Source organism: Ostrea edulis, chromosome 4 (assembly GCF_947568905.1).
Source record: "Ostrea edulis chromosome 4, xbOstEdul1.1, whole genome shotgun sequence".
Lineage (NCBI taxonomy): Eukaryota > Metazoa > Mollusca > Bivalvia > Ostreida > Ostreidae > Ostrea > Ostrea edulis.
Window position 1 is genome coordinate 37,554,039 of NC_079167.1, and position 25,086 is coordinate 37,579,124.

Consider the following 25,086-nt stretch of genomic DNA (forward strand, 5'->3'; position numbering starts at 1 on the left):
TGTTCTATGAGTTTTAATTCAATGAATTTACAAAGGATATGATACCAGATGGAATTTTGGATTATGAATTTATTTAAGCTGATCTTTTATAATTACCAGGTAGTCTGGGATTGAGTGACCCATTTCTCTCTATGGTGGCAGGTGCAAATTAGAACCAATGATAAAAGCTTTTAGACATTAACACTTGCCAAATTGAAAATAAGGCTGATAAAGATGATTTACTACCAGAATTAGAACCCCAGAAATCCAGAGAACTGGTATAAAGTGAAATGGACTATAGTTTTGGAGACAGGCTATGTTCAACAGCTGAAAGAGGTCGAAGTTCAGCTCACCTGGAAAAGTATATAGATTTAGCTTGATTGTACAGGATTGTGTCATTGTTGTATGCAGGCGTATTGTTTGTTTTTAGGTAATCCGTTGGATTGATATGATATAGGGGTGATTAATGTTGAATTTGATGATGGATAACAAAACTATATTGGTTTACACGTTCTTTCTGTTCTAATAACTTCTTTGCAGGGGGTTGTCTGGGAATTGTTAGAGCACAGGTAACAATAAACAATAAGTTTTAATCTAGCATTGGAAGAGATTTAATTATCTAACACTTTGAAGTCCGTTGTTTATCCAGAAATGTACCCTTGTAATAAATTCCTTAGTCAAGTGGAAGGCCACTGGAGAGTGGGAGAGACAAATAGCTTTTGCCTCTTGATTATCTTGGTGGGGGTGAGGTCAGTATTCAGAATGGTACTTGTCATTCAGTGAAGGACATTTTTCACGTCAATAAAATGTCTATATAAGATGTGGAAAAACAACATCCAGTAAATGCTGATGCTCTAGTCAGCTGTTCGTGTCATTTTGATCTTATGATAAGGTTGGGCCATCTTGCTCTTGTTCTCCTGTTACAAGGCAACACTGGTTTACAGCAGAGAACCAGCAGACAACTCATATATTTACAAGATAATTCAAGAAAGTCATTTATGTGTCAGTGAGGACATAAAATGTGTCGCATAAATGTCATTTAAGACCCCTGACTGTCCATTAATGACCTTTGAACAGGTGTGATGAATGTTGACTACAATACCTGTATCTGAGTGCTTCAGAAAATGTTTGGTGCAAGAACCACTTGCAGTAAAAACTATTTCATTTTCACTACACTGTGTTTTTTGTGTGTGTTTTTTTGCACTACAGTTACCCTTATGGCATCACCAGACATATAAATCATGTACAGATATATAATATATATATATATATAATATATATATATATAAATATATATATATATATATATATAGTCAAAAAATAAAATCCAATGCTCAAACTTTTATCTATAGCGCTTTCGCCCAGCGGGCTCGTCAGATTTTTAGCTCTTCTGAGCCAAAGGCTCAAAGAGCTAATCATATGGCCATATGTTTGGCGTGCGGTGTGCGTCAACTTTTTTGAAAAAGGGCTATATCTTAAGAACCCCTTGGCCAATTTTTGTCAAATTTGTCACAGGGTATCCTTGGCCCAAGGGCTTTCATTTGGACTAAAACTAGGGTTGTGACCCTTTAACAAGGGGAGATAATTAGGAAAATGCAAACAAAAGTAGTGGTTGCAAAAAAATCTTCTCAAGAACCACTGAGCAAATTATCACCAAACTTATGCATAAGGATGAGGATAGGTTGTAGATAAAAAATTGTTCAAGGCATCATCCTGGGGCAAAGGGTGTGGTCTCAAGGTCACTTCAAAGTTGACCTTAAATTTTGTTTTGTTAAAACTTTGATATTTTGCTTAGTATAAAGACTAGGATCATGAAATTTTGTCAGTTGATGCATCTTAGGACCTAATATCATGTTGTCTGAAAAGTAGGTCATGATGACCTACCTTTTGAATTTCGCAGATAATTATTATTTAATGGATTTTGATGCAAATCTTGGACACTTTTGAGCCTATGATCATCAAAAGTTGTCAGTTGATGGATCATTGGACTTTGAAGTGGATCATGTGAAAAGTATGTCACCATGACCTACTTTCTGAATTTGATGGCTAATCATTTATGAATACATTTTAGGTTGTTATTTCAGATACCGAGAGGTTTAGAATCATCAAACCTTGTAAGTTGATGCGTCTAGAGGCCTCGATACATATTTATATATATTTTAAAAAAGTAGGTCACAGTGACCTACTTTTTGAATTTTGCAGACATTCAAATTTCACATTTTCAATTTTAGATGCATATTTTGGACACTATGAAATCTAGGATCATCAAACTTTGTCAGTTGATGCATCTTGAGTCTTCATAGTTTGTTGACCAAAAAGTGGTCACCGTGACCTACTATTGGAATTTGACGACTATATTTTAGATACTATTTGACTTACAATTATCAAACTTTGTCAGTTGATGCCTGTTGAGTCTTCAGAGTGTGTTGACTAAAAAGTAGGTCACCGTGACCTATTTTTTGATTTTGACGGTTATATTTGAATATTTCAGATACAATTTGACTTACAATCATCAAACTTTGTCAGTTGTTGGGTCTTGAGTCTTCAGAGTGTGTCAACCAAAAAGTAGGTCACTAAGAACCTACTTTTGGACTTTGATGGCTATATTTGAATACTATTTGACTTGTCAGTTGATGCATCTTGAGTCTTCAGTGTGTCAACCAAAAGTAGGTCATCGTGACCTACTTTTGGACAGTTACATTTAAATTTCCAGGTACTATTTGACTTAACATCATCAAACTTTGTCAGTTGAAGCAACTTGAGTCCTCGGAGTGTGCATACTATAAATTAGGTCACCTTGATCTACTTTTTTAACTTCAAAGCTATATCTAAATCAAATGCTAAGAGGCCTAGAATCATGAACCTGTTTCAGTTGATGTATCGTGAGTCCTCGGAGTGTGTCAATTAAGAAGTAGGTCACTGTGATATTCTTTTTGAATTTCATGGCTATATTTAGATATTTCAGATACTAAGTGGCTTAGATCCATCAAACTTATTAAGTTGATGCATCTTGGCTTCTCAGAGTGTGTCAGCTAAAAGGTAGGTCACTGTGACCTAATTTTGCTTTTTTTTTGCAAATCTATACATCTTTCAAACTAAAAACCCAAGGATCATCAAACCTTCACTTAACTAACTCTTTGTTTTTTATTTCAACAGAGCTGAAAAAGTTAAAATGCAATTTTGTTGATATTGGTTTTAAGAACCATTCTCCAACAATGGCATGAAATGTAATTGCATTAAAAATCGGACAAAATACAATGCGATCCCCTTGTTCTAATTGTATGCATTGTAAATTCGGTATTTAGCACCCCAACCGTCTCTATGTCCCTTGAAAAAATTCGTGTAGAAGAGAAATATCTACTACCCAGATATGCATGTAGGTTAAGTAACTTCATTTTGTAATTAATTTGAATGCCTAATCTAATAGTGTACTGTATGATATCCCCTTCATACACTATCATGTGATAGGTCTTTAAAACCTTGTTAATTGATGAATCTTGGTTAGTGAGAATTTTTGCCTGTTCTACAATGTATCAGAAGAGCGATTCTAGGCCCATGGGCCTCTTGTTAAACAATGTAAACAAGTTACATTATGACGTCATCCTCATGACATTATATGGGCAACATTAAACATAATACAGTCATGATTGTGATGTCAGAACATTATACAATTTTAATGTTAGGCACTTTTAAAAATACAGACATTTTAAACAGTTCAGTCTATAAGTTTTAATGTAAGCGCCTCTAAATTCCTGTACATTAAAGGAAACATTCTATGTAAAATGTACATGTTAAATAACATGAAGTAAAAATATTAACAGTTTAGTTTCGGCTTAAACAGTTTTATGAAATAGTTTTCCTTGGCTTTGCGTAATTGTTCATTTTCCTCTTTTACTTTGTAAAATGGGAAAATATAAAAACTGCCTTCCCCGCGCGAGTCAAAATGTTTGCTACAATATATATATTATATATGTATATATTTATACTTGGTTGGAGAGATTGATATGCTATAACCCCCTCTGTACTCCGAGAGTGACTAGTCCAGGTGGCAGGTAGACTCCATATGAAAGTTCCCCTGATCATAAGTTTAAAAGGGTCCAACTTAGTCATGACATCATTATCATGTTTTTTTCATTTGAGATAGGGTTTTTTTATTTGTTTTTTGTTGTTGTTTGTTTGTTTTTTTTTTTTTTTTTTTTTAGCTCATCTGAGCTGAAAGCTCAAGTGAGCTTTTCTGATCACCGGTTGTCCGTTGTCCGTCTGTAAACTTTTCACATTTTCGACTTCTTCTCTAGAACCACTGGTCCAATTTCAATCTAACATTGCAAAAAGCATCCTTGGATAAAGGACTTTCAAGTTTGTTGAAATGAAGATCCAGATTATCACAAAAATGCTAAAATTAGGAGGGGGGGTTCATTTTAAAATCTTCTCAAAAACCACTGGGCCAGAAGAGCTGAAATTTACATGAAAGCTTCCTAACATAGTGCAGATTCACGTTTTTTAAAACCATGACCCCCAGGGATAGGTTGGGGCCACAATAGAAGATTAAAGTTTTACTTGCCAAAATATAGGGAAAATCTAAAAATCTTCTTCTGAAGAACTACTGGACCAGGAAAGTGCAAATTTACATGATTGCTATCTTACATAATGCAGATTCAAGTTTGAGAAAATCATGGCCCCCAGGGCTAGGATAGGGTCACAATAGAGGATCAATGTTTCGCATGCAAATATATAGGGACAATCTTTAAAAGTCTTCTTCTCGAGAGCAGTTGGGCCAGAGAAATTTGCATTTGCATGAAAGCTTCATGACATAGTGCAGATTCAAGTTTGTTGGCCCACGGGGGTAGGTTGGGGCCACAATAGGGATAAAAGTTTTACATGTGAATATATATAGGAAAAATCTTTAAATATGGACCAAGATGACTCAGATGAGCAATGTGGCCCATGGGCCTCTTGTTTAAATGAAATGACGTACTAAGGAAATATAGAGCAGTCTTTTTTTAACTATACTACATGGCACTGGGTAATTTAGTACATTGATACTATGAGATAAAGATACCTATATTTGCCACAAGGTATCCATTGATAATTACACATTTTAATGTCATCTCTCATATATGAATAACAAAGTGATGTGGATTTTTTTTTAATCCTTAATTTTACTCCCTCCTTTTGTCTGTACAGAAATTACTAGAATCCATCCCTACAGCATATCATTCTTTGATTAACAGGAAAAAAAATATTCATATTAACTGGTATACATGTACTATATGTACTAATAAATTTTGAGTAAAATATTATACATGGCAGCACACAAGCATTGAATTTATTTAATATCTTGCCCTTAAGTAATAACAACAGTATTATCAGGTCAGACAATCAAAGTTAAAAATCAAACTCTAACAATGGGTGTATTGAAAAAAAAAATGTAGAACCCAAATCAGGATAAAATCTCTCTCACTTGATTTACTTAAACTTGAATGGAACAATGCTCTGTTTTTTTCTAATAAGAGAAAAATGAGGAATTATAATCTCGTGAATGTGAGGAGTGTTTAAGATAGGGATTTTAATTCGTTTTTTCATGGCGTTACAGATCTTGATCAAAAGCTATTGAAACCATTGCCACATTGTTATAAGTATTTATTGGTAATAAAATGACATAAAATCTACTCATTATATTTGTTAGAAATAATAAACTAAATTTTGTGTGCTGTTCTATTTGAATTAAATGTACATAGAATTTTTGAAAGCTTGATAATCAAAATATTTCGATGAATAAGTTGGTTGATTTGTGGGAATGAAAGCTGTGTTGGTTCCGTTTCTAGCTTTGTGATACAGTGAGAAGAAAATATGCAAGGCCACACAGGTGTGTGGCTTCAATAAGAGACAGACCTGCAAGACACAATCTTATCATAAACTGTGTAGAAACATTTCATAACCCAAGAAATGAGAATGGACCCCCAAACTTTTATTGATAGGTTTTAAGTGAGCTATTTCAATAAGAAGCACATTTGCCCTTAGGTTTCCGTGTGGAGAAGGATTATATTCACTTAATATGATTTACTTCAAAGTTAACTGTAGCAATGTTGTGTAGATACAATCGTAATTTCTTAAATTTGAATTTTATGTTTTTAATTTATGAATAAAAAGATGTTTTACTTTGCACCCAGTGTGAGCTTGGTTTCTTGAAGGGTTACTGTTATTTTCCAGGTTTATCAAGTAGCTTATGTAATTGTGAAAGCAGCCAACTCGCCTCGACCAGGAAACTGGATCTTAGAGAGATCGATAGATGGTATTACCTATCAGCCATGGCAGTATTTTGGAATCCGGAATCGTGACTGCAAAAAAAAATATGGCATTAAGGCCAGCCGCAGAATCCCAACCTACCTCCGAGATGATGAAGTCATCTGCACAACAAAATACTCAAAAATCTACCCTTTAGAAAACGGAGAAGTATGAAATCATTCAGAATTAGGTTTACACTTTTAATTAAGAGTCTAAACATCGTAAAATTGAATGGGGAAAAAAAGAAGATAAGTGCAAATAGATTGAATATCTATTTTTGAAAAAACTTAATTAACTTTATTAAACGATTCACTTAAAAAACTTGCAACAATTGCAGTAGTTTGAATTGGTCAGTCAGTTTTTCAACTGGAAGTCATTTCTATGAGTAGTTTGTGGGATGCTTCTTTCCTGATGGTATTGATCATTGTAGAATTTGTCTTTTTTGTTGTAGATTTTCATATCACTTATTAACGGTAGACCAGGAGTGAAAAAACCCAGCCCAACATTACTTGTAAGATATATCATCATTAACCAGCTTATATTTAAACTTTTCTCCTTAATTCCACCATTAAATGCATTTATCATTTCCCTTAGAAATATTTTGATTTTATGTTATACTATGCATTTTATCTGTATTTGGAAAACTTCATATAGTATGTTACATAGAATTATCTGTGTTTTGTTAATTTTAAATGGATTTTGAGATGCCTAGGCATCAAGGGATGGCGATCAGGGAAAAAAGATAAATCTGAAATCAGAGCTTTTGTTTGGTTTAAAATCACTAGATCTGTCCTGTTTCAAGGTATGATTTACAAGAAATTAAGCTAATTTTCCACAGTATTTCCTTAACATCAAAATAATTTCCTGGTGAGAAGCTGAAGTGTAGTTCTAAGCTGTTTTGTCAGGCTAGTGAGGCCCTCTTGTTTTATTACAGAATGTTTTAATCGGATACAGACGTCCAAGTACTAGGCTTGATTACATTGTTAGATGATCCTCAACTGATCGTAAAAATCTGGGAGTTTATGTCTCAGAAATTCCTTTCTAATCCCATTCTAATAAACACGGACATACCTGTTTGATTAAAGATGCATGAGAGTCACAAACCAGCCCCTACTGAATAGTTCCATCTTCTTATTGTTTATGGGAAACATGCCTAGGAGTATGAAATACATGAAACTCAATACAAATGATAATCTTCGCAGGAATTAACTCTGTATCAGAATTTCTTTCATGTTTATACGGACACTAAGCATATTTAATCATGTCTCCTAAATGGACAGAGTTCTAGCTGATTGACTTAAAAATGAGCGATTCATGCAAAACAAACATGAAAATGACTATACACATAATAAAAGTTTTTCATATTTAAAACAAAGGTACAGATATTTAAGTATGTCAGGAACACTGACCAGACAGCCACCTGGGAAGGCAAAATAGTTAGTGTCTTACAACACTAAACTGGCACAGAGGAAATACATCAAGGTTCTAGTGTCAAGATAATGCAATAGATTAGTTCTTCCATCATTCACTGCAATCCATGTACAGTAATCTCTAGATCATTTTAGTTCTTAAACACAGATTTTGGCTGTCATTTCCAATCATACCCTCTTTATGGCTAGGAGTTTATGAGGTGTAATTGATATAATTGATACACACATATAACTTATCTGTGGTATTTTAAATGGTAACAGGAGTTTACATCAGCCCGTTATGTCAGATTGAGATTACAGAGGATAAGGACACTCAATGCTGACCTTATGACCTTCAGGTCAACCAGTGACCTCAAGTTCATAGATCCATTTGTCACAAGGAGGGTAAGCTATTGTCTTCTACTGGTTCAGGATATTTTTAACTTTGCATGCTTTGTACATGGTTTGTTTTTTGGTCATGTTAAGTACATGTACCTTTTGTTGCCGTGTACTTTTATCAGTAATTGTGAAATTGCATCATTACGATCTAGGATACTTTTTTCTTACACATTAAGCAGCACCTGGCTAGAACTGGAAAAACTTCCATATTAATCGTACATATTGCCTTTATTGTTAATAGTGTGTTAATTTTGAACTAATGTTCTCTTTCAGTACTTTTATTCTATAAAAGATATTTCAATTGGAGGACAATGTATTTGTTATGGTCATGCCTCATCTTGTAAACCAAGGCCAAACACCGACGTAAGTGTTAACACTATTCCCATAGCTCTGAATTCAATAAGTGATATAGACTTTTGGATGATGAATGAAACTTCCATACATTAGCAAGAGCATTTTTGAAATGCAAAATATTTTCTATGCCAATGGAATACATGAATTTAGTCACACAAAAATTTCTTACAAAAGATCTGCAGCTGTCTTTGAATTACATCTTGCAGAACTTCCTGCACTAGAGGTTTTTCAGAAATAATTCCTAAGAATTTTCAGAATTCATAAACACCATAAGATTACATTCTGGATGCCTAGAAAATTTTCAACTTGTGTTACTTTCACCAAACATTTTCAATATTTACTTCTCCCACTCCTGTTTGGACATTGCTTAAATATCTTTTCTTACTTTAGAGTTGCAAGTTAGATATTGACTCGGTATAAGATTTGCCTCGAAAAGAATGTGGCAAAAATATAATCAAGGTGACTTTTTCCCTGTTAACAATATTATTTACATGAAACTTCCTTTAATAATATGATGATTAATTACTATCAAAGATCAATCAGTAATGTTTATTTCATATACAATGTTAAAATCCAGCAGCTTTCATTTTTAGGTACTTTATCTGAAACTATCCCTTTCTACCAAATATTTGTTATCCATTTCCATAAGAATGTACAGGGATTTACCCTGGGTTCTGTTCCGTAGGCGAATCCCCGCACACCCTTGTAGACCCCGATAACAAATTTATTATTTACCCTGGTTGGTGTTCCGCAGGCGAATCCCCGCACACCCTTGTAGACCCCGATAACAAATTTATTATTTACCCTGGTTGGTGTTCCGCAGGCGAATCCTCGCACACCCTTGTGACCCCGATAACAAATTTATTATTTACCCTGGGTTGTGTTCCGTAGGCAAATCCCCGCACACCCTTGTGGACCCCAATAACAAATTTATTATTTACCCTGGGTTGGTTCTGTAGGCAAATCCCCGCACACCCTTGTGGACCCCGATAACAAATTTATTTCATATGTATACTATTATGTGTAATTATCATGGCCCTACCATAAAGAGGTTGCTCTATAGAAATCACTGTCCCTCTATCAGCACTTCCTGTGGCATGCGATAACTTAAATTTTCTTGGGAAGACTTTCATTAATTTTATACATGATGCTTGGATTAGACAGTGGAAGACCCCTTTTGATTTTCAGATTTATTGGCTTTGTTGTTATACAGAGCATGGGGCTTAGAATTTTCAATATTGATAAGACAATAGCATGTTCTAATGCACCCAATAACTTGAGATTACTTAGAAGATTTTCATAGAATTCAAAGGAAATGTTCAGATTAGAAAGAGAAAGAATTCTTTCTATATTCAGAATTATTGGCTTTGTCATTTATACAGAGTTATGGGACTTAGAATTTTTTTTAATATCAATAGAATAATAACATTTTTATGGCACACAATAACTTGAAATTACATGAGAAGATTTTCATTAATTAAAATCTGAATAGGCAGAGGAAGATCCCTTTTGATTGTTAAATTTCTTCACATCTGACAACATGCTAAGTTTTCTTGGGAAGATTTTCACCCGTCCGTCTGTCTGTCTGTCAGGCACCATTACAGGGCCCTTTCTGAGTTGTCAGTTTTCTAAGTTAGTGATTAAAAGAAGGAAATGCATGCAAGATATTTTTCAAGCTGGGGTAAATAATGTGACGTCATAATAGATTGAATCGTGACAAATATATTCTAAGGAATAAACATCTCAAATTTTTCTTCTTTGTATGTAGATACACATTGAATTATGATGTCACTTTATTTACCTCCGGCTTCAGCAGACCGGTGTATGGAAATTTACACCAGGTTTGTTAACCAATCAAAATCTGTCATTCAAGCTACCTAGGATAAAAATTACATCTACACGTAAGAGCCTCAGTTAATACCCCTACTGTATTTATACACCCCAGCACTTGTTATGTTGTAATCAAAAAGTGTGTAAATGTAATAAGATGAATATAAGATGTAATGAAAATAAAAACCAAAAAATCATATAATACATGGAACCTCTAGTTGGCCGGGGTTGAAGATTACTTACCTCAGTTTGTACTCTGAAGGTTTCATCAACATTGTTCTCTGTTGGTCAATTAACTTGAATTTTAAAATTAAGCTTTATTATTATTTTTTTACCAGAGACTTTATTGTGAATGTAAGCACAACACATGTGGCAATAACTGCGAAAAATGTTGTGAATTCTACTACCAAAAACCATGGCAACCTGGAAACAATGGCCTAAAATGCGAAAGTATGATCTGTTTTTGTTGTTCTTCATGCATTTGGTAATTTTGTTTTTAAATAATGTGGTGTATATTGATTTTCTTGTTTGATTTTTGACAGAATGCAATTGCCATGGACATTCCATGGAGTGTGTGTACAATGCCACTGTAGATGCCATGAGTCTCAGTCTGAACTCAGCGGGGGAATATGATGGAGGTGGTGTCTGTATTGACTGCAAGGTCAGGTCAAGGTCATAACTAAATCTATAAAGAATTTACCCTATCGGTATGATTATTTAATCAATAATTTAGACAGTGTTTAACACAATTGAATTTTTTTTAGGATTATACTGCAGGCATAAACTGTGAGCAATGTATAGATGGATATTACCGCCCACTTGGGGAAACGCCCTACTCACGCTTTCCTTGCAGACCTTGTCGGTGTGATGTCACATTAGGGTCAACTGGAAAATGTGTCCTAGATGACTCAATGATGAGTGAAGGGAAGGTAAAATTTAATCTTCGGTTATTTTTGTATTTTGTGACATTTGTCATCTGATATTCTGTATACAGTGAAATATTCACCCCCCTTTTATTTTTGCCCTTTTTGCCCACATTGTCATTGGGCGAAACCGTTTTCTCTCTTACTTCTCTTTTTAACACAAATGTGTCTGGGCAAGTTTAAAATAGGGTGGAACTGTTTGCAAGTGTAGAAGAACAGTGAAAATACAGAGTGAAAATAACCTTGTATTTAGCAATCTAAACTAACATTGTGGCAAAGAAGTATTTCATTGCATTATGGTATTCATAAAGTTGTTTTGCCTATACAACCAGAGACCTGGAGACTGTATATGTAAGGAAACCTATGGTGGCCCAACCTGTCAGGAGTGTGCCTTTGGTTACTATGGTTATCCCTACTGTAAGCCATGTCCGTGTAATGGTGCAGGCACAGTCAATTCACAGCAGTGCAGTGGCAACTGTGTGTGCAAGGTAACTGTATATGATGGTTAGCAATCAGTTTCATTGCAATAAAAAAGTGTAATTTGTCAGCTTGAGGAAGTTTATAATGTATTTTGATAAAAAGGAAAAGAGAGTGTAAAAAGTTTTCATGACAAAATTTAGTCAAATTCTGGCGCACTAATTATGAGAATGCAATTTCTATAAGATACTCAGTTGATTTACAGGCCAATGTTGAAGGGTTCAAGTGTGACCGGTGTAAGAGGGGTTTCTTCAACCTCCACAAGAACAACCCAGTAGGCTGTATGCCTTGCTTCTGTTTTGGAGTGTCATCCGTCTGCCAGTCAGCAAATCTGGGCTTGATCAAGGTACAGCGTGTTTCATGATTTTGTGTACATTGTCAAATCACAGAATGAAATGCAATTTCCCTGTCAGAGAGCTTACACCTGTTTGTTTCACAATTTTAAGTCAGATTTCATTTTACTGTATTCTAGAGAGAGAAAAATCCTATGTGAAACAGTTTTATCAATTTAATATCATCAGGCTCTATAGCTGTTAAAATGAAAATAATTTCCATAACATCATTATTTACAGTTTAATATCATCAGGCTCTATAGCTGTTAAAATGAAAATAATTTCCATAACATCATTATTTACAGTTTAATATCATCAGGCTCTATAGTTGTTAAAATGAAAATAATTTCCATAACATCATTATTTACAGTTTTAGCTCCTGGAAAGCAAAGTGCATGTACATGTATATATAAGAAATGTCAGTCTAAACATATTAGGGACTTATGAAAGAAAATGAAGTTCACAAAATTTTGTAATATTTTTCATTAGATTCCAGGAGGGGTAAGAATTACATGTGACTGCATAATCTTTTATTGTAAAATGTGCTTTTTTTCTCGTCATTCTTGGCAAGGTCTACTATTAAGCTTTTGATTGGTTCTTTTCTACAACAATGGGTACTTTCTGAGCATCAAATTCAAATCTTCTCACTACAGAATTTCTGTAGCTTCACACTTTCGTCTTCACATCAATACTGCATGTATTTCACTCTTTGCTAATAACATCCGTAAACTTTCTTTCTTGGAAAAATATATTATTGTCATTATGAATATTTATACAGACATTCCCGCAAAATTTGACACTTGTCAGCAACAGTTTGCTAGGAGTGGTACACAGATCTTATATAATTTGTTAATGAATAAACTTGATATTATAATGCAAAAGACTTTTTTTTACCCTGATCCCATTCATGTCTAATTGTTGCATTCTTGAAACTAAATTTTAACGGCACAAGAAACTTTTCTTTGTAATTTCTGGATTGAAACTAGTAAATGTTTAGTTGCAGACACATTCTGAAATATTTTTGTTTACATTAACCAGATGACTGAAGTATTGTGCAAGTATGCATTCTTTAACTTGTTTATAATGTGAGGTGCTTGGTCCCATCTTACAATGGAACTGACAACTAAGACCAAATATTGTAACAGCTAATTGATTGTTTTATTTCTTTTCCTCACTTTTGTTATTTCTATATGAACACAATGAAATACAAGAAATTGAGTAGAAAATAATATACAATACTATCTTTATAAAGTTTCTTAGTTGATCAAATTTAAGATTCCTGGACCAAGTTAAAACAAATTAGGTCTTCATCACTCACAAAAGACATCTTTTTCGGTATTGGAATTGATTAAACAGAATCACTAAACTTAGAGAAGGAACCCATTACTAGGGTGTGTGGTGTCTGTCTTCATTATGAGGTTGTTAGGAGTAACCATGACTCACCATCCTGTAGTGTCATTCCCAATTGTTCAAAATTCACTCCAGCTTCTGATCTAAGTTTACTAACATACATTGTGTTGATCTCATTAAATGAAATCTTTTCTTTTGTGCAGAGAGTTCAAAGCCTCTTTTTCAAAAATTCACGCAGAAAATTCAACACCTCCTGACTTTTTGCTTCTTTGTGAAGGAAACTGGGGGACTTTCGCACTTAGATGTTGCATTTATGTTTAAAATGGAAACTCATAGCAGCAGAGAAATGAAAGCATTCTGGAATCTGAAATATGAATGTCTTTGTAAATAGTTTTCTGATGTATTGTAGGTGGGTGATATGTCTGATGGAATGAGCGGGTGGTCAGTTACTTCTGTCAGCATCAATGGCTTTACGTATTTCATACAAAAGAATCTGGAGGGCTGGCTAGTTTACAGAGCTTACCCAGCCAACCAGAACTCGCTGAACCCTACGGAGAATGTTGTGGTGTACTACTGGCAGGCACCACTAAAATATCTTCGCAATCGGGTAAGGCAGCAAAATTTCAAAAATAGTGCATTTCTACTGGCAAGCACCACAAAAATACTTTGGCAATCGGGTAAGGCAGCAAAATATAAAATGAAGCACATTGCGACTGGCAGGCACCATTAAAATACCTCGGAAAATGGATAAGGCAAGAAAGAGACAAAAATGGCACATTGGTATTGGAAGACACCGCTATAATACTTCGTTAATCAATTAATTAAGTCCATGGGGTTTTAAAACTGGAAATACTTTGGGAATCATATAAGTCAACAGACTTTCCTAACCAGTACATCACTATGGACAGGCACCCTTAAAATACATTGGCCAACAGGAAAGGCAACACACTCTCAAAAAGAAGACTGAAGAATGTGTTGCATGTACTCATCTCAGAAATGTTTAAGATACATACATACATGAACATGTATTCGAAGATAAAACCAAATCTGTTGGTTCATGCCGCCACAAGAATAACAGTTGTTGGATTTCTATCAATGGATTCCTTGTGTAGTATTTCAGCTATTAAAGTGAGATTTTATACATGTGTATAGATGAAAAGCTAACATGAACAATTAATATTTGCTATGAGTTGTTGGAACTCATGTCATGGAAATATGGCTTGATAAGGAGTTTCCAATGAAATAAAATTTAGTTCTCATGTGGCTTTATTGCAGCTGACATCTTATGGAGGGAATTTGCGATACACAGTTAAGTATGAAACTGATCGCACTGTACCGTACCAGAGACACATATATGGTGTAGATGTGATTATACAGGTAACTTTAGTCTTTTAGACCAAATTTGAAATAAAGGTCAAATTTGAATTTTTCAAATACATGTATCATTAAAATCTTGGAAGAAATCACTTTGATTTGTTCCCTGTTGTTAATACCTGGATCATTTAACATGTTTTCAGAGTGGCAATATGACCATTGTGAATGGGAAGAGTTACTTACGGGAAAATGTTCAGGAGGAGAGAACTGTGACTCTGAATGAGACGAGCTGGTTCCAGTTAGTTAAAAATGACCGTTACGAGACCCTGCAGCCAATCACAAAGAAGAAATTTATGATTTTCCTTTTTAACATAGAGAGGCTCCTGATTCGAGCAACGTATCATTCCGCACAGAACACTGTGTAGTGAGTCTTTATCTATTAACAGTGTCAGATAGATGTGTACTGGTTAATTTTCTCCTCACAATGGTGTTGGGATGTACGTAGTGGTTAGGTGGTGTGTAAGTGATTTCTTGTAATATAAAATTCATCAGGTTTGATGATATAATAATGAGTATGTCCAGTTGCAAGGAGATGCTCCACTTTGGTGCGAGATGCTCCACTTTGGTGTGAGATGCTCCACTTTGGTGCGATATACTCCACTTTGGTGCGAGATGCTCCACTTTGGTGTGAGATGCTCCACTTTGGTGTGAGATGCTCCACTTTGGTGCGATATACTCCACTTTGGTGCGAGATGCTCCACTTTGGTGTGAGATGCTCCACTTTGGTGTGATATACTCCACTTTGGTGTGAGATGCTCCACTTTGGTGCGATATACTCCACTTTGGTGCGAGATGCTCCACTTTGGTGTGAGATGCTCCACTTTGGTGTGATATACTCCACTTTGGTGCGAGATGCTCCACTTTGGTGTGAGATGGTCCACTTGATGCTCTACTTTGGTGTGAGATGGTCCACTTGATGCTCTACTTTGGTGTGAGATGGTCCACTTTGGTGTGAGATGCTCCACTTGATGCTCTACTTTGGTGTGAGATGGTCCACTTTGGTGTGAGATGGTCCACTTTGGTGTGAGATGCTCCACTTTGGTGCGAGATGCTCCACTTTGGTGCGAGATGCTCCATTTTGGTGTGAGATGCTCCACTTTGGCTCTATATCGTGTTTATGAATATGTCCAGTTGTGAGAGGTGCTTCACCTTTGGTGTGCACTTGTCAAATATTTAAATGCACCTGTAAATTTTTCTTAATCATTTGATTATGATCTTTTTATGATCAAACATCAGAGAAATATTTGGTTTCTCAGCAATGATTTGAAAGGTTTTGGATGTAGATATTTGTATAAAAAAAAAGAAGCTTTTGGTTTCAAAAAGTGTTGCCTCTGTTACTAATATTAAAAGTCTACTTCAGAACTTTGCTGCAATTAGGGATATATATGTTTAACAAACATATCTCGTGTTTTAAAATCTGATTTATTTATTTGTTTGATAGTTTACGAGATGTGACAATGGATGCAGTAAGTGCCTTGTCCAACAGCTCAGCGACATTGAAGACTGTGGAGAAATGTTCCTGTCCTCGTGGGTACCAGGGCCTCTCCTGTGAAGTAAGGGAAACATCAGTTTTGCTCAGAAAGATTCCATCAATACAAATGTTTGACATTTAGTCATGTTCTACAAAATGTTTTCTTTTTATGCAAATATTTCATCAGAAAATGTCTTTTCTTCAAAAATATAGCTGAACTATTTGTCATTGATGTCACTTCCTGTGAGTAGTTTTAGGGTATCTCAGAAGAGTGTTTATTAATTTGGTTTGTATAGGAGTGTGAGTCTGGGTACCGCAGAGTGGGAAACAAGCTTTATGGAGGAATGTGTCTACCGTGTAACTGTAACAACCACGCAGAACGATGTGACATCAACACAGGAAAGTGTAACGTAAGTGTGACTGTAATAACCACGCAGAACGATGTGACATCAACACAGGAAAGTGTAACGTAAGTGTAACTGTAATAACCACGCAGAACGATGTGACATCAATACAGGAAAGTGTAACGTAAGTGTGACTGTAATAACCACGCAGAACGATGTGACATCAACACAGGAAAGTGTAACGTAAGTGTGACTGTAATAACCACGCAGAACGATGTGACATCAACACATGAAAGTGTAACTTAAGTGTGTATGCATATCTGCTAACAATTTCTTTCCTGTAAAATAATGATCTACCCGGTACTATCTCTGCACATTGGTTTTCTTATCTACATGTAAATGATAAATGTCAAAAAAGTGTTGTTTTTTAAGTTACAAACATGTTGTACAGAATTGCCTACATTTTACAACGGGTGAAAACTGTGATCAGTGTCTGCCTGGTTACTATGGAGACCCTCGTCGAGGAACAGAGGATGACTGTAAACCATGTGCCTGCCCACTGCTGGAAACAACCAATCAGTTCTCTCCTACTTGTCAGCTGATCCCAAGAGTGGGAAACTACGACAACTACAGATGTGACAAATGTGCAGTTGGCTATGTTGGAGACAGATGTGAAAGGTCAGAGGTCAAGTTTTTTTTTTAGATAACTTCTGAAATGAAGTTCTCTCGCACATGAATTAATTTCACCAACCTGACAATTGACTAACAAAAGATTTACCTGTATTATTTTGATGATGTACATCAACTGAGTTATGTTGCAGCACAGGGATTCCCCATAATAGAGATTGAAATTATGAGATTTTTATTTACAGATTCATTTCGTTAAACTTTTACGTTTTTTTCATTGAGATAAGACTTTATCCAAATACCTATAATGTGACAAATAGCTGATCCAAGGGAGGTAACATGTGCAAAATGCATCAGGGACTTTTTCCATATTGAAACTAATTTTCAATTACCATCATATTTAGAGTAAATTTATTGTTACTCAAAAATTATTCATAAGTTACCAATTTTCCAAAGTTGATTTATATTTCATATGGGGATTTTTATATTAGCTTCAATTAGCAGTACTAGGCAAAAAGGTTGTATTGTCTAGATGATGTATCTTGACCTTGGCCTTAGATCGTTTAACCAATATGATGATCCATTAGAATGATCCAGGGCCGATAGTCTAATCCATAACTATGTAAAGCAGAAGTCATAGAAATTTGTACAAATATGTCATTCAAACATGTTTATTTTGAATATGTATCCCATGCCTCATGAGGGGTATTAGTCCGTTTAGGACAGGTTTAGTTAAATTAGACATTTTTGAAACAGGTGAATAGTGTAATCTGCTTTCAAACTAGATGTGATACTGGTTACTATGGCGATCCAACCAAAGTGGATGGAATGTGTCGGCCCTGTTCGTGTGGGGGAAACATTGACACGGGTAACCCCCAGAGCTGTGACAGAGTGACAGGGGAGTGTCTGCGATGTCTGAACAACACAGAGGGCCCGAACTGTCAGCGGTGTGTGGAGGGTTACTATGGAACAGCGTATAATGGCGACTGTAAAGGTAGGTCATCACATGATCTATAAAAACGAGATTAATGAATGACATGTCAGTGGAATGACATCTCTGGTCTCGTATCAACCATAGGATTAAGCCAATACCTGTTATCATTGGTTTTTATAAACTGCAAAGGCAGATGTTTTATATTGATGTAAGATTTTGTTTTAAACTGAGGAACTTTTATTTTTTAGCATGTAATTGTGATCTGAATGGTTCTGTGAATAGCTCCTGTGACCAGTATTCTGGGCGGTGCATTTGCAAGGACAGGTTTTATGGGAGACGCTGTGACCAATGCCAGGTAATAGCAGATACATTACAATCAGGAAGAGCAAATATCTGGGAGCGGGAACCAGACTACACGTTACAATCAGGGAGAGCAAATATCTGGGGGCAGGGACTAGACTACACGTTACAATCAGGGAGAGCAAATATCTGGGGCGGGGACCAGACTACACGGTACACTCAGGGAGAGCAAATATCTGAGGGGACCAGACTATACTTTACAATCAGGGGGAGCAAGTATCTGGGGGCGGGGACCAGACTATACTTTACAATAAGGGAGAGCAAATATCTGAGGGGACCAGACTATACTTTACAATCAGGGGGAGCAAGTATCTGGGGGCGGGGACCAGACTACACGTTACAATTAGGGAGAGCAAATATCTGGGGGGACCAGACTGTATGGTACAATCAGGGGGAGCAAGTATCGGCTATCTGTATGTAAGCTGTCTTTATGTAAGGTATCTGTATGTAAGGTTTAACAGCAGATATATTACGATCAGGGAGAGCAAGGAACAGCTATCTGTATGTAAGGTTTTAAACTTCAGAGCAGATTCATTCCCAAGAAACTATAGGAACCAAACTTGCATGACTGATGCATCTAAGATAACAAGTTGCCTGTCATGTTTCACATACTGAATGTTGTCTCTGTTTTATAATGGAATGAACAGCAAAACTGCATACTCTTTAGATCATATGTGTGTGTGTGTGTGTGTTATTTTCAGATGAGTGACAATTGGAGTCAAATTTTCGAAGAATTAATTATGAGTCCTATCTGGATCAAACTTGCTTGCTTTAGATGCTGCGTTTCACCTTTAATTTCTGGATTAATTACCAGATTAAAAGATTTTGGAGCAGTTCATTCTAGAAGAACTATAGGTCTGTCTTGACCCAAACTTACATTAATGTTTATATAGGTATGGGTACCACCTTGTGTATAGTACTACATACCAATGATTACATTAATGTTTATCTAGGTATGATTATGTGTATAGTATTACATACCAATGATTACATTAATGTTTATCTAGGTATTGTACAGTACTACATACCAATGATTACATTAATGTTTATAGTATTACATACCGATGATTACATTAATGTTTATAGAATTGCATACCAATGATTACATTAATGTTTATAGTATTACATACCAATGATTACATTAATGTTTATTGTATTACATACCAATGATTACATTAATGTTTATCTGGGTATTGTACAGTACTACATACCAATGATTACATTAATGTTTATTGTATTACATACCGATGATTACATTAATGTTTATAGAATTACATACCAATGATTACATTAATGTTTATAGTATTACATACCAATGATTACATTAATGTTTATAGTATTACATACCAATGATTACATTAATGTTTATCTAGGTATTGTACAGTACTACATACCAATGATTACATTAATGTTTATAGTATTACATACCGATGATTACATTAATGTTTATAGAATTGCATACCAATGATTACATTAATGTTTATAGAATTACATACCAATGATTACATTAATGTGTATAGAATTACATACCAATGATTACATTAATGTTTATCTAGATATGAGTATGTGTATAGTATTACATACCAATGATTACATTAATGTTTATCTGGGTATTGTACAGTACTACATACCAATGATTACATTAATGTTTATCCAGGTATGATTATGTGTATAGTATTACATACCAATGATTACATTAATGTTTATCTAGGTATTGTACAGTACTACATACCAATGATTACATTAATGTTTATAGAATTACATACCGATGATTACATTAATGTTTATAGAATTACATACCAATGATTACATTAATGTGTATAGAATTACATACCAATGATTACATTAATGTGTATAGTATTACATACCAATGATTACATTAATGTTTATCTAGGTATGAGTATGTGTATAGTATTACATACCAATGATTACATTAATGTTTATAGAATTACATACCAATGATTACATTAATGTGTATAGAATTACATACCGATGATTACATTAATGTTTATAGAATTACATACCAATGATTACATTAATGTGTATAGAATTACATACCAATGATTACATTAATGTTTATCTAGATATGAGTATGTGTATAGTATTACATACCAATGATTACATTAATGTTTATAGTATCACATACCAATGATTACATTAATGTTTATCTAGATATGAGTATGTGTATAGTATTACATACCAATGATTACATTAATGTTTATCTAGGTATGAGTATGTGTATAGTATTACATACCAATGATTACATTAATGTTTATAGAATTACATACCAATGATTACATTAATGTGTATAGAATTACATACCAATGATTACATTAATGTTTATAGAATTACATACCAATGATTACATTAATGTGTATAGAATTACATACCAATGATTACATTAATGTTTATCTAGATATGAGTATGTGTATAGTATTACATACCAATGATTACATTAATGTTTATAGTATCACATACCAATGATTACATTAATGTTTATCTAGATATGAGTATGTGTATAGTATTACATACCAATGATTACATTAATGTTTATCTAGGTATGAGTATGTGTATAGTATTACATACCAATGATTACATTAATGTTTATAGAATTACATACCAATGATTACATTAATGTGTATAGAATTACATACCAATGATTACATTAATGTTTATAGAATTACATACCAATGATTACATTAATGTGTATAGAATTACATACCAATGATTACATTAATGTTTATCTAGATATGAGTATGTGTATAGTATTACATACCAATGATTACATTAATGTTTATCTAGGTATGAGTATGTGTATAGTATTACATACCAATGATTACATTAATGTTTATAGTATTACATACCAATGATTACATTAATGTTTATAGTATTACATACCAATGATTACATTAATGTTTATCTAGGTATTGTACAGTACTACATACCAATGATTACATTAATGTGTATAGAATTACATACCAATGATTACATTAATGTTTATCTAGATATGAGTATGTGTATAGTATTACATACCAATGATTACATTAATGTTTATCTAGGTATGAGTATGTGTATAGTATTACATACCAATGATTACATTAATGTTTATAGAATTACATACCAATGATTACATTAATGTGTATAGTATTACATACCAATGATTACATTAATGTTTATCTAGGTATTGTACAGTACTACATACCAATGATTACATTAATGTTTATAGTATTACATACCGATGATTACATTAATGTTTATAGAATTGCATACCAATGATTACATTAATGTTTATAGTATTACATACCAATGATTACATTAATGTTTATTGTATTACATACCAATGATTACATTAATGTTTATCTGGGTATTGTACAGTACTACATACCAATGATTACATTAATGTTTATCCAGGTATGATTATGTGTATAGTATTACATACCAATGATTACATTAATGTTTATCTAGGTATTGTACAGTACTACATACCAATGATTACATTAATGTTTATAGAATTACATACCGATGATTACATTAATGTTTATAGAATTACATACCAATGATTACATTAATGTTTATAGAATTACATACCAATGATTACATTAATGTGTATAGAATTACATACCAATGATTACATTAATGTGTATAGTATACATACCAATGATTACATTAATGTTTATCTAGGTATGAGTATGTGTATAGTACTACATACCAATGATTACATTAATGTTTATAGTATTACATACCAATGATTACATTAATGTTTATCTAGGTATGAGTATGTGTATAGTACTACATACCAATGATTACATTAATGTTTATCTAGGTATGAGTATGTGTATAGTACTACATACCAATGATTACATTAATGTTTATAGTACTACATACCAATGATTACATTAATGTTTATCTAGGTATGAGTATGTGTATAGTATTACATACCAATGCTTACATTAATGTTTATGAGTATGTGTATAGTACTACATACCAATGATTACATTAATGTTTATAGTACTACATACCAATGATTACATTAATGTTTATCTAGGTATGTGTATAGTATTACATACCAATGATTACATTAATGTTTATAGTATTACATACCAATGATTACATTAATGTTTATCTAGGTATGATTATGTGTATAATACTACATACCAATGATTACATTAATGTTTATCTAGGTATTGTACAGTACTACATACCAATGATTACATTAATGTTTATAGTATTACATACCAATGATTACATTAATGTTTATAGTATACATACCAATGATTACATTAATGTTTATCTAGGTATGAGTATGTGTATAGTACTACATACCAATGATTACATTAATGTTTATAGTATTACATACCAATGATTACATTAATGTTTATAGTATTACACACCAATGATTACATTAATGTTTATCTAGGTATGAGTATGTGTATAGTACTACATACCAATGATTACATTAATGTTTATAGTATTACATACCAATGATTACATTAATGTTTATCTAGGTATGAGTATGTGTATAGTACTACATACCAATGATTACATTAATGTTTATCTAGGTATGAGTATGTGTATAGTACTACATACCAATGATTACATTAATGTTTATAGTACTACATACCAATGATTACATTAATGTTTATCTAGGTATGAGTATGTGTATAGTATACATACCAATGATTACATTAATGTTTATAGTATTACACACCAATGATTACATTAATGTTTATCTAGGTATGGGTATGTGTATAGTACTACACACCAATGATTACATTAATGATTGATTTCTGTTTATGTGTATGCATCATTTATTAATGTAGTTTTTTTCATGTATTCCTAATTTCAGAAAATTTGTGATTGTATAATAATCTTGCACTGTTAAAAGAAGTTTGCTGCAATAAGAAAATACTAATTTTTTGCATTCAATTAATAAGCACAGTGTTTTCAAATTTCATATCCATGTATATAATATATTTTTTGCACTCTTCATATGGGATAAACCAAAGGAGCACTTTATTGTAGCCTGGCTATGGTAATGTTGAAGAGTTGTGTGTACCATGTGACTGTGACCCCCAGGGCTCACGGGGGTCAGTCTGTGAGAGCTTTAGTGGGCAGTGCTTCTGTAATGTAGGCGTTACTGGTAGGAGGTGTGACAAATGTCTGCCTGGGTACTACGGATTCTCCTTCCGAGGGTGCGAGGGTAGGTAGGAGTTCTTGAGTAGCACGTAAATATTCACGTTACCAGGAAACGGACATTTTGCCAAAATTGTTTGATAGGGAATTTTGTTCTAGATGGCCAAATTTTCTCGATAAAATCTTTTAGTGTGTTAAAAATAAGGAAAAATAAGTATTGATAATGTCTTTGAGATATAATGCTGTGTTTCTGCTTAAGTTTATTGACGAAATGTCAAGTTAGTTGAGGTTGTGAGTTGATAATTGATGTTGTGCTTTCTCAGACTGTCGTTGTAATGATCACGGAACAAATCAGACGGACACCTGTGATGATGTCACAGGTGTCTGTAACTGTCTGCCCAATGTCACAGGATCTCGCTGTAATACCTGCAAGGTGATTCAGGATTTCTTCTTACCAGTAGATCGTTTCACTCTTTATAGGGCTGCTCCTAGATCCTTGCTTTCTTTTTATCTGTAGGTCGATGACTGGCTAATTACTTTGCTATATATTTTCAGTATCTTGTATAGGTGGACAACTATCAATGATAAAAAGGAAGTGAAATTTTACAACGCAGTTTTCCGAATGATTTTATATGCACTACTTTTTTTCTTGCTAAATAATACTGTAGGTGTGCTAGTAGAATTAGCAAATGACAGCAGACATGATAGTTTGCCATGCTTCTAGTTTGTTGTTAATACCAATATCTATCCATCTATTGCTTTAACTCAAGTTAAAATGCAGGTATTCGTCACATAAACAGTTTCTATTCTTGTTGTCTATGTTACAGGAATATCATGGTCTTTCATTGCTATGCATGATTTATTATAGGAATGTCCTGGTCATTCTTTGCTAGCCATTCTGTTCTTCGCTCTTCAGTATATCCCATGTATGTTTGCTGCAGTTTCTTAGTAGATTATCTAATACTTAGAATATTGTAATAGAAATGATTGGAAGAAGACTAATTAGTTTTTTTTTTTATCTAACAACTGATTCCTAAAATAATAAAAATTTGTGTTCGATAAGCGATAAGCAAAGCATTTGAATGATGAAGTGTTTCTTACTGGTATAATGATACCAATTTGTGGTTATCAGATAGTATTCTACATATTAAATGTTTAACATACTGGTATAATGACACTAGTAAATGTGTACGGTTATCAGATGCTAATTTTAGTTACGTACTTTATCTAGGAGAATTTCTGGGGCCTGGCTACGGGCAATGGCTGCTCCCCCTGTGAATGTGACAGACTGGGGTCAGTCTATTTGCAGTGTGACCAGAGAACCGGTCAGTGTACCTGTAAAACAGGAGTGGATGGACAACACTGCAATCAGTGTAGAAAAGGCTACTACGGATTCTCCATCAGTGGTTGTAAACGTAAGTCTTCCTTAATCTATGTGCTAGGTGTTAAAATGCCATACAAACGTACCAGTTTTGTTACGTTTCAAGATGCTAAAATGTTAGCTT

General features: G+C 33.9%; 1 protein-coding gene across 5 annotated transcripts in view; it reads left to right on the forward strand.

Moving 5' to 3' along the window:
* The window catches only part of LOC125668200 (laminin subunit alpha-2-like), a 71,659-nt gene that overhangs the window by 10,005 nt on the left and 36,568 nt on the right, over window positions 1-25,086 (forward strand). For 3 of the 5 annotated variants that reach the window (XM_048902031.2, XM_048902032.2, XM_048902034.2), the window contains exons 3-23: window positions 6,190-6,432; window positions 6,716-6,775; window positions 7,956-8,078; window positions 8,346-8,435; window positions 10,595-10,706; window positions 10,799-10,917; window positions 11,021-11,185; window positions 11,512-11,667; window positions 11,862-12,002; window positions 12,478-12,489; window positions 13,748-13,945; window positions 14,614-14,715; window positions 14,856-15,076; window positions 16,154-16,265; window positions 16,480-16,593; window positions 16,979-17,205; window positions 17,940-18,148; window positions 18,337-18,443; window positions 23,471-23,648; window positions 23,905-24,014; window positions 24,813-24,996. In XM_048902031.2, coding sequence (XP_048757988.2) covers window positions 6,190-6,432; window positions 6,716-6,775; window positions 7,956-8,078; window positions 8,346-8,435; window positions 10,595-10,706; window positions 10,799-10,917; window positions 11,021-11,185; window positions 11,512-11,667; window positions 11,862-12,002; window positions 12,478-12,489; window positions 13,748-13,945; window positions 14,614-14,715; window positions 14,856-15,076; window positions 16,154-16,265; window positions 16,480-16,593; window positions 16,979-17,205; window positions 17,940-18,148; window positions 18,337-18,443; window positions 23,471-23,648; window positions 23,905-24,014; window positions 24,813-24,996 — 2,983 coding nt within the window. The remainder of the gene's footprint in view (window positions 1-6,189; window positions 6,433-6,715; window positions 6,776-7,955; window positions 8,079-8,345; window positions 8,436-10,594; window positions 10,707-10,798; window positions 10,918-11,020; window positions 11,186-11,511; window positions 11,668-11,861; window positions 12,003-12,477; window positions 12,490-13,747; window positions 13,946-14,613; window positions 14,716-14,855; window positions 15,077-16,153; window positions 16,266-16,479; window positions 16,594-16,978; window positions 17,206-17,939; window positions 18,149-18,336; window positions 18,444-23,470; window positions 23,649-23,904; window positions 24,015-24,812; window positions 24,997-25,086) is intronic. The other 2 variants (XM_048902033.2, XM_048902035.2) reach the window with 2 other exon arrangements.